Source organism: Sciurus carolinensis, chromosome 3 (genome assembly GCF_902686445.1).
Source record: "Sciurus carolinensis chromosome 3, mSciCar1.2, whole genome shotgun sequence".
In the NCBI taxonomy this organism is placed as follows: domain Eukaryota; kingdom Metazoa; phylum Chordata; class Mammalia; order Rodentia; family Sciuridae; genus Sciurus; species Sciurus carolinensis.
In genome coordinates, this window is record NC_062215.1 from 69119803 (window position 1) to 69130419 (window position 10617).

Consider the following 10617-nt stretch of genomic DNA (forward strand, 5'->3'; position numbering starts at 1 on the left):
AAATAAAAAAAAACTGTGTGAAATGATATGGGAGTAATTTCTAAAATACAGTAAGTTAACAAAGCAAAGTGTACAACACCAGCTGCATCACTTTCCCAAAACCAACCTGCTAATCCTTGCCCCAGGAAACCCAATGGCCTGGCTGTGACTTCCTCAGTTGAGCACCCCAGACTTAGGCTCTTCCTACTCAATTCTGCTTCCTCCCCATTGACTTTCCACAAGTGTTATCCTCCCTACAAAAATATATATGCTACTAATTCCAACTCAGCATCTACTACTTCCTGGGTACCAAAGAAGAAATTAGAATACATGAACTTGTTGGCCTAGGACACTTGTCAACTCAGCATGGGCAACAGATCCCTAGTCCCTGAGTAGATTAAGAAAATCAATCAGTAAGTTATCTGTCTGGCAAGGGAAGACATCATCAGGACCACTCACAATTTCTAATAAAATGTGTGTGACAAAGAAAACTACCATACAACCCAAGTGACATGACTGAAAAACAAAATTAAAAATTGACAATAAAAACAGACCTACAGGGAATCCAGAGTCTACAGTCAGTCAAAAAAACCTTCAAAAGAACTGAGTAGTATACTGAAGATGAAAAATCTTGATTCAATATATGATTTTATAGCAAATTTGAGCACAATCGGGATTAGTGAAATGAAAACAGATCAGCAGAAGCTTTATTTAAGTTCATTAATAGGGAAAAAAAGGAAAATACAAAAAAAAAGTACATTCATAGTACATTCATATACTTCATTAATGAAGTCCCACAAAAGTAAAGGGCAGAAAAATACTTGCACAGGTACTGCAACTGCTAGAAGAAACCAACCCAGAATAAAAAAAGTTCTCTAAATACTAAAGAAGACAAACACCAAGAAAATCTTACCTAGTTATATCATGGTAAAAACAAAGATATTTTAAAAGCCACGGAGAGCACCATGGGTGGCAAGGGAGAATCAAAAAATTCATTCCAACAGACTAGAACACAGGGCTGGAGTGGTGGCTCAGTGGTAGAGGGCTTGCCTGGCATGTGTGAGGCCCTGGGTTTGATACTCAGCACCACATATAAATAAATAAAAGATCCATTGACAACTAAAAAAATATTTAAAAAAAAGAAACTAGAAGACAATGGAATTACATACTTAAAGTCTGAGAGAGTAACTGCCAACCTAAAAATCTATATTCGTCATTGTAAACAATAACAAAGGCTCCCAGAAGATATCACATTAGATCCCCAGAATCTGTGACCATGACCTTATTTGGAATAAGACTGCAAATATGACTCAAGATCTTGAGATGAGATCATCCTGAACTGCCCAGGTGAGCCCTAAATCCAAAGACAAGTGACTTTAATTTCACAAAAGAGAAGCAGGGGGGCTGGGGAGATAGCTCAGTCGGTAGAGTGCTTGCCTTGTAAGCACAAGGCCCTGGGTTCGATCCCCAGCACCCAAAAAAAAAAAAAAAAAAAAAGAGAAGCAGGGGTTGTGACCATGGAAACAGAAATAGGATTGATGTGGGCTACAGTGCAGGATGATCCACAATTCCAAAAACTAGAAAAGGCAAGGAATGTAGCCCTGCCCATATCTTAATTTCAGGCTTCTGATTTCCAGGACTGGGAGAGAATAAATTTCTATTTTTTCAATCTATCAAGTTTGTAGGTGGGGGAAGGGTGCGTTAAAGAAAGGGCAATGACCCAGACAGAAATGTGTCAATAGAGAAAGAAATAAAGGGCACTACAAACTGAGTTAATAGCTAGGGACTGCACAAAATAAAAGCAGTAATGTCTTAAGGCATGGCAACAATAATGCAAAAGGAGAAAGAGGGTATTTTTAAATGTTGTAATTACTGATACCATTAAGAGAAAAGTAAAAATTCTCTTAATAGAAGAATTAAATAAAAAATTCTGGATATAAACTCAATTTTATCAGTAATTATAACAAAACATAAAGCATTTCTGAAAAGAGTTTCCTCTTCAAGTGTAAATAAAAATAACAGTAAAGACCAGCATCTCCATTTGTCACTAAAGGCATATAAAAGAGCACAAAAGTACTTTCCTTTATTAAAATGTCTTGTCAGTTTTTAGTATTGAAGTTATGCTGGACTCCACATCCTGCAGGTTTATCATTCCATATTTCTGACTCCCTGATTTAAATGATCTGAAATGATCATTGGTTCCTTCATTGAAACTTCACTCATAAAGTTTTACAGAAGAGAGATGTAAAACTCTCAAAACCAAGAAAACAGGAAGTCTCAGAAAATGAAGGAAAAAATTATGTAAAAGCATACAAAATTTAAAATCTCTTTAAAATTACAGAAATTTTCTTCTAAATGTAATTTTTAGGTTCCAAAAAATAACAAAATGTGAGGGGGGAAAAAAAAGTGGCTCACTCCAAAAATTCTCTTGACAAGCATCAGCAAACAGCCCACAGGGTCCACCACCCATTTTCACAGCTGTACTGAAACACACCACACTGAGAACTGCCAAAGGCTGCTTTTATGCTACAGAGGCAGAGCCAAGTAGCTGTACAATTCACAAAATCCAAAATACTGATTATCTGGATCTTCATGTAGAGTTTACCAATCTCTGCCTTTGGCCAACCAAAGAGCAGGAACAATGTACACATCTCAGCATTCATACCATTATACAGAACTGACATTTATCCTTCCTGCAGCACTTCATTCTCCTCAAACTTGTTAGCCAGTCTGTTTCCCCCCGTCCTAATACTGTTTTTTGGTTCTCTCTTTAGCAGGGCTCTAATCTGCAAGTTAAACTGAATTTTGTCCAAATACCTTTTTTCCCCCTTTTTTAAAGTTCCAGTTGGTTACTTTTTTTCTGCCAGCACACTGTTCCCCTTTTATGTTTTTGAGTCTTTCTTTTCCACTTGTAATTATTCTAAAATTGTATGTGTGACACAGCAAACAGTCATGACTAGTGACTTTCACCTGACAGCACCCTGTGTCTTATAATGATTTTGCACGCAAGCAGGTAGAATTTTGTCTGTGGGAAGCCCACACAAACTGGGTTGAGGACAAATGCCTCCACAGCACTTATGCATTTGCTGCTGTCAGGTGTTCCAGGGGAATGAAAGCTGGAGAATATTTTTTATGTTGGTTTCTAAACTTCTGGAGCCCCTAGGAAATACACAGTAATGCAAACCAGTGTCCCAAACATCTGGCCACAAAATCTTAGGAAAGCCACCCCTCTTCTCAGAGCCTGTGCAGACTCAAGCTTCTAGGTGGGACCAGTGAATGGACTCTTTAGTCCACCTTTGCTGGGAGATCACTCTCTAGAAATCAGATTAACTGATTAGAGCCCATTCCTACTCCTCATCTCACAAGACCTGAAGCCTATTCCCATGTGGATTGTTCCAATCCACAAAGAGCAAATACCTCCTGAACAGACACAACATTACCTTAATGGCCAAATGAAATGGGTTTCACATCACTTCCATATTTGGCCCCAGACATTTGTTTTCCCTCCTACAAGTTCAGGTAGACATTTGCAAATGTTTATTCCATTTTCTTTTCTTTTTTGGTACCAGGGATTAAATCCAGGGGTGCTTAACCACTAAGGCCTTTCCTGAGCACTTTTTTTTATGTTTTATTTAGAGACGGGGTCTCACTGAGTTGCTTAGGAACTCACCAAATTGCTGAGACTCACTTTGAACTCCCAATCTTCCTGCCTCAGCCTCCAGATTCTCTGGGATTACAGGTGTGCACCACCGTGCCCAGCTATTCCATTTTCTAAGAACCACCACTATGCCCAGCTATTCCATTTTTTAAGGATTTTGTAGCAACAAGGTTTTAGGGTTATTTCTTCAACCATATTATTAAAATCCACAAAGAAATAGTAACATTGCAAATAGTTACCCTTTATTCAAAGTCACCAATTAGGACAACCATTTGCTATTTTTGACCAACAAGCAAACCAGCTGACTCTACTAAGAGGAAGGGATACTGTTCAGGCCTTAGAAGCATCCCCTCTCTAACCCAGGGATAAAACTGAAGTTCCATCAGCACAAACCCCAGAAATGGTATGAAGAGGAAATAAGAAGCCCTTTGGGGCTTTCCTATAGGGCAGAGATAAAGTGAGTGATTTCTATGAGGGCTGAACCACAACAGGGAGGAGCAGGACCTGTGACCAATACTAAACCAAGATGAGGAAATGAGGCTCACCAGACCAGCTTAGAGAAACAAGATATTGGTCCCAACTGCTGAAGCTACTAAATTAAACTTTGATCAAAGTCAGTCTCGTCTCTTAATTTTTTAATTTCATATATCTTCTTCCTTGTCCACTAAATATTTTCAATGCCATAGAAATATACCAAGTGTTCAAAAATGAAAAATTCTACTCGCTTACCTGGATAACCAATTCCTTTGGCATTTGCATAGGGAACCCCAGAAGATCCAGGGCTATAAACAGGATTCATGATTTCAAGAACTAAAAGAGGAAAAAAAAAATGATTTAGCCAAGTATCATTTTTCTCAAGCATCAGTCCCAAAAGAGCAGGTATCAAGTCTTTCTCTAGCCTATCTAAAAGATGCTGCTCCCAACCAGCAAACACAAAATGAATGCCTACTGTCCTAATGAGTGCCCAACCAGGATGTTGTGAAGAGTCTTTACAACACTCTTTAGTCCATCGGAAACTAATAGGAAAAAGTATTCGCTATATCTCTACTTAAAAGGAAAAAATTTCTACAAATAACCTAAATGTCCTTATAATAAGAAACAGTTAAGTAAACCAAGATATATCCAAACCATGAAATATACAGTTGCTTTTTTAGAAAGCATTTAAGAAGAATGGAGGTGTACCACAGTATTAAGCACCAGGCCCTAGGCTTGATTCCAGGTTCACCAGAAAAACACGGAGGTGGGGTGGGGGGGCCTTCAAAACACACGATTGATATAACCTTAAGTGAAAAAAGTAGGGTACAATACTGAATTATGCAGTGTGATACCAAATTTACATCAACTTATGGTCACTGACACCTCCAACACATGAAAATAGGTCTGGAGGAAAACACATAAAATCATGAAAGGTAATTATCTCTACATGAGGTGGGTTTAGTATTCCTTCTCACTTTTCTACATTTTTTAAATAACTTGATTTTTTTCCTAAAATAGAAAAATTAGCTTACAGCCCAGTCACTCATTAACCCACTCAATGTTCTATCATTAATCTTTTTTCCCTGAAAAGTTCAAGAACTTACAGTTATGATTCTGTCCCTTCCCTAACTAAATTAAGATTCTCAGCATAAGTGTGAGCTTTCCCTATTCCTCATCCAGTAAGTCACTCACTGACTTATGTGACTATAAAGATCAAGATGATCTTTAATTTATATTAAAACTGTGCATGAGGGAAGAAGTATGTATGACACTCTGAATTTTTTGCTGAATATTGCTGTGAACCTAAAACTACTCTGAAAAAATCCACCCCCGTTTTTTTTGAGGGGGGATGGGAGTCTATGTTGTCCAAGCAAACTCTTGGGCTCAAGTGATCCTCATGTCTCAGACTCCCAAGTAGGTGGGACCACAGGTGAGCACCACTGACTCCTGGCTAAAAGGTCTGTTTTTTAATTTTGGGGGGGGCAGGGGTACACATTACATATACATTAATTTATTTGTTCAGTGTCTGCCTTCTCCACATCCCCAATTAGAATACAGGCCCACAAAAGCAGCGAACATATACTCAGTCCTATTTTCTGTGGTATCTCTTAATACCAATGTCTAGTACAAAATTAAGTCCAAATACCTACTCTCACTTTTTAAAAAACTCATATACTTTAAAAACACTCTAGGTTTTGAATTCCATTAAAGACAAAATACAAAAATGAAGCACTTCAAATATTCAGCTCACCCTAACTCATAATAGTCACAACTAAGCAGTTTAGTATACTGAATAAACTAGTCCACATCCTTAACCTCTGTAACAAATTCAATAAGAAAAAAATGAGAACATCAGTGATAAGGGCATTTATTAACTGAACAACTAATTTTTTTAGACTTCTAAACCAGTGCCAGATTTGCTACATCCAAAACCACAGTTAAATGATAAGTCTTAATCAGAATGTTCTCCCCTTCCTAATGTTCATTATGGCAGTCACTTGCCAAAGGTGACTATGAACACCTGAAAAAAATGTGGCTAGTGCAAGATCCGATGTTTTATCTTTATTTAACTTCAACTCAGTCACCAGTCTCCAGGACTACCACATTGGAAAGCACAGACCTACAGAACAGAGTACAGAAAAAACAAGAAAGGAAGCAGGTAAGCAGGAGGATCAACTGTGTCTTGTCCCACAAACTGGCAATTGCCAACTCCAATTCCTCTGCACTTTCAACCCATTCTTGGGAGATCTACAATAAAGGAATCATGAATGTCCTTAAATACTGCACTAACTTCTCAGATGTAACTATAGTTTCTCAAGAAGTAAATATTTTCCAAGCTCTAGTTCTCCATGTTCTGTGCCAAAATCTAATTTTATTCTCTTAACTGAATTTGAGATTAGCAAAACACAGTGCAAAAGTCACAGAAAAAGGAGGAAGTCAGGTCTCTTCTGAATTTACAATCTAGAAAAAGCGCTGTCCAACAGAACTTTCTGCAAAGATGCAAACTATGCTGTCCAAATACGGTAACTGAATTTTCAGTTTAAACAATCAAATGCAAATTATAGCTATTATTCTGGACAGCACAGGCCTATAAGGATTAACATAAAAAGCATGAATAATTGTGATACAGGGCAGAGTGTTAAGAGTCACAAGTGAATAAACTGTTCTAAAAGCTGAACAGAGAGAGCAAAAACTCAACCGGGAAGGGAGGAGTAATCAGGAAACTTGATTAAATAGCCAGCATTTCCAAATTTCACAACTAGTCACAGGAATGAGAAAATTCAAGACACATACTGCAAATATTAGACAGCTGGGTATAACTGGAGCTTAGGTTACTTGAAGGAATCAACAATAGATGACTATGGAGACACAGGTTAGGTTACAACCAGGTGGAGACCCTTAAATGCCAGCTGAGCACATGCTATCATATGACAGGCAATGAAGTTCATAAACAGCACAAGAGTTCCCATTCCTTGGGTATATACCATTCCTAGGTATACAAAATGAAAACAAATGATTACATCAAAAACTACACAAATTAATATTGTGCTGTGATAGCCAAAAATTGCAAAAAAGCTCAAACACACACCAGAAACCAGAAGACTCTCCTTCCATAATAACCCTATAGTCTAGACCACTAATGATACAATTTAACCCACTTGCCACTCAAAATTTTCACAGAACCACATCTGAATTCTAAGTAAGTTTCACACTTTCTTGAGGTTGTTTCCTGAAAGAATATATATTCTCTAAAGTTATTAAAACATTTTAATGAATTAAAAATTACAGGTACATGAAATATTACAGGATTAATGAAAATGTTGTAGTTTTGTGACAATTTAACAAAGGAAAAGATAGCCTATAATATAACAGACACATCTGTGAACAAAAGCCAAAAAGCTCCTTAAGTTATTTGGATACTATAAGCCCAAAGAACTGAGAAAATACCTGGTTCCCACAGAGTCTCTCTGCATCTCACAAAGTGAAGGAAGTTCTTAAGTACCTTCTGAATGTGCAAGAATAACTGAAGAATTATCCAACTGAACATAAGATTTATCCCAGTGAGCTGGGGATATAGCTCAGTTGGCAGAATGCTTGCCTCGCAAGCAGAAGGCCCTGGGTTCAATTCCCAGCACCACAAAAAAAAAAAAAAAAAAAAAAATTTATCATAGTAATGAATATTAACTTAAGACATTTATTTAAAATCTAGTTCAGAGTTACTGAAACATAACCTGTTTACTGATTAGTAGACTTGAAACCTGAACCTAAAGATCAATCCTAACATCACTAAGAGTCAAATTACTTAACACTATCTGTATCCTTACAAGATGAAATATGAATTACTATGCATCAAAGATGAAGTACTACAAAAATCAAATACATTTTTATGCCTCTCTCTCTCTCTAGATGTGTTTTTTTTTTTTGTTTTTTTTTTTTAATTTAAAGGCCAGGCAAGCCAGGTGTGGTGTCACACTCCATAATCCCAGCAGCTCCGGAGGCTGAGGCAGGAGGATCACAAGTTCAAAGCCTTCCTCAGAAAAAAACAAAGCACGAAGCAACTCGGCGAGACCCTGTCTCTACATAAAATACAAAATAGGGCTGAGGATGTGGCTCAGGGGTCGAGTGCCCTTGAGTTCAATCCCTAGTACACTCCCACAAAAAAAAAAAAAAAAAAAAAAATTAAAGGCCTGAAGTTTTAGATTTCATATCAACAACCCTGATTTCAAGGGGTTTAAATTCACTCTTTCAGAGACTCCAATATACAAGATATAATACTCTTTAATCAACACTGGAACTTCTCAATAACATTTGACATCATACAGAAAAGCATATAATAGAAGAAAGTTCTCCACTCCCCCAGTCTACTTTCACTACCAACATATGCAATCTACTGGGAGAAATTCATGTATTTCTGCACAATACAACTGGACAGATTTCAGGGAAACATAGACATGAGTGAAGAATTACTCTATTGTGCTGGAACACTGCTGTTTAAAAAACTGTTTCAATTGGTCCAGGAAAAGAAACTACTATAAAGACAAGCTGGGAAGATAAAAATTTTCCTTTAAATTCAGAACCTGTAAAAAATTAAAATATTTTAAAGGCACTGCAGATTTTTTTTTCCAAATTATAATCTACTTCTATAGCATTTTCAAATTACAATTGTTTAATCTTAAAATTAATATGGTTTGAAAAGTAGTTTAGAGTAAATCTTAACATGTATATTAGGTTCTGATAAGAAGGTCTGGGCAGTAACAACAGATGCTGCTCCCTCCTTCCTTCTGAGTTCCAGGCACTTGCCTTAGGGCACAGCCTAATCCTTTTACTTCTGAAAGGCAGGAGGCAGAAAAAGGACACTATCTGCTTGGGCACTTCCAGTGACTGCTGCAAAGTGAACAACCAGGAGAACCGTATAAGTCAGCAGTCTCCAACTGTAAGCCTGTAGTGCCTCCTACCAGACCTAAACTTTCATTTAGTCAAAATCACAATTAATTTTAAATCATTTGAAAGCTTGCATGCCAAACACTCCAAAATATTGCATGAGAATGCACTCTACCAAAGTCAGTGCGCTTTATAAGGACCAGGAGAAGCGAAGTTTTCATAATTTCCACCGCAGTGGTTAACATTACAAAATGTAACCTGACTACTGAAGTCTTAGCTGACGAGGGAAAACAACCCACTACTTCTTCGCCTACAAGTTTATGTCCTTATAACTGTCAAAACCAAAATTTTTAAATATAAAATCTTTAACAGTATTTGAGAAAGTAATCTCAAATTACACAGGATGACTGGAAATTTTAAGGGATAGGAACTACATAAACCTTTTCTTCTTTAAAGCTTCTGTGCATGCCAAAACACTCCAAAACATGTTTATGAGTGACTTTAAGGATTAAATATTAACTCATACAATCCACTGGATGCACGTTCGCACACACTATAAAAGAAAAGCACCCTGTTTGTGGACACACTGGAAAGGTGCACTTTCTTTTTTCAAAGTTAACCCAGACTGTGCCACAAAACGTCCTTTCTGAAGAAAATCTTAAAACCTAATTTAAATCGTGCCTTTTCAAGCAGGGGGAGGACGCTCAATTTCCGCAAAGCGAAAAAGAATTTTATTTTGTAGATAAAGTGAATAGTTACACATTCGAAATTATTAAACCCACAAGAATACCAAATCTGACTTACAGAAACGACACCCCATTTCTCCCCTGTTTTCCATACTCTCTTGCTCTGGTGACTGCGACCTTTAGAAGGCCGAGAGGACATCCCTGCGCCATGAATACACCCCTGGCTGGCCACCTGGGCCGCAGCCCCCAGCCGCACAGACAGCACCTGCCCGCGCCCGCGGCCCCCGCCCGGCCAGCGGACAAAGCGCAGCGGGGCCCAGTCTGGCGCCCAGCGACCCCCAGCCGCCGGCCCGACCTTGGCGCCGCCCCGGGCTGGTCGCACAAAGCACTGCACTTCCGTCCGCGCCGCGCCGCCGCCCCGGCCCGCCCGCCGGCCGGGGCTGGGGAGGGCGTGCGTGCCACCCCCGCCAATCAGCCCCACTCACCAAGCCGCGCGAGGCGGCCTGGGCCTGGGTAACCAGCGCTTGCCCGCCCGGGCACACTCGGCCGTGGGTCGAGGCGAGGGCTAGTGCCACGGAGGTCTGTTCCGACGCGGACTGAGCCGCTCGGCCCGCGTCTCCGCCGCCGCCTGGGCGCCGCACTCTCCTTAGCTCTGATCCGCCCGGCCCGCCTCTCCGCAGCCCGCGCTCCCCTCCGACGCTGCGCAGCACCGGAGCCACCAACCTCACTTCCGCTCGGAACGCGCTGGAGCGGGAACGCGCGTGGCGCGTGACGCGACGGCGTGCGCGCCCCTGCCAGCGTGCGCGAGACGCCCGGATGGGCCGGCACGCAGAAACGTGCGGAACCTGGAGATCCTGGCTGGCGCTGGCGGCATCTTTTAGTAGGCAGCCGCTGAGTTGCACAAGTTAACACAGTATAGCGGGAAAAACACACTGG

At 39.8% G+C, this 10617-nt stretch overlaps 1 protein-coding gene across 5 annotated transcripts in view; it reads right to left on the reverse strand.

The window, feature by feature from the left end:
* The window catches only part of Fam168b (family with sequence similarity 168 member B), a 29707-nt gene extending 19299 nt beyond the window's left edge, over positions 1 to 10408 (reverse strand). For 2 of the 5 annotated variants that reach the window (XM_047545900.1, XM_047545897.1), the window contains exons 1-2: positions 9800 to 10067; positions 4367 to 4447 (exon numbers count right to left, since the gene is read on the reverse strand). In XM_047545900.1, coding sequence (XP_047401856.1) covers positions 4367 to 4447; positions 9800 to 9833 — 115 coding nt within the window. In that variant the 5' untranslated portion in view covers positions 9834 to 10067. Of the gene's footprint in view, positions 1 to 4366; positions 4448 to 9799; positions 10068 to 10166 lie in introns of those variants that run through there. The other 3 variants (XM_047545901.1, XM_047545899.1, XM_047545902.1) reach the window with 3 other exon arrangements.
* Between the last annotated feature and the right edge of the window lie 209 nt (positions 10409 to 10617).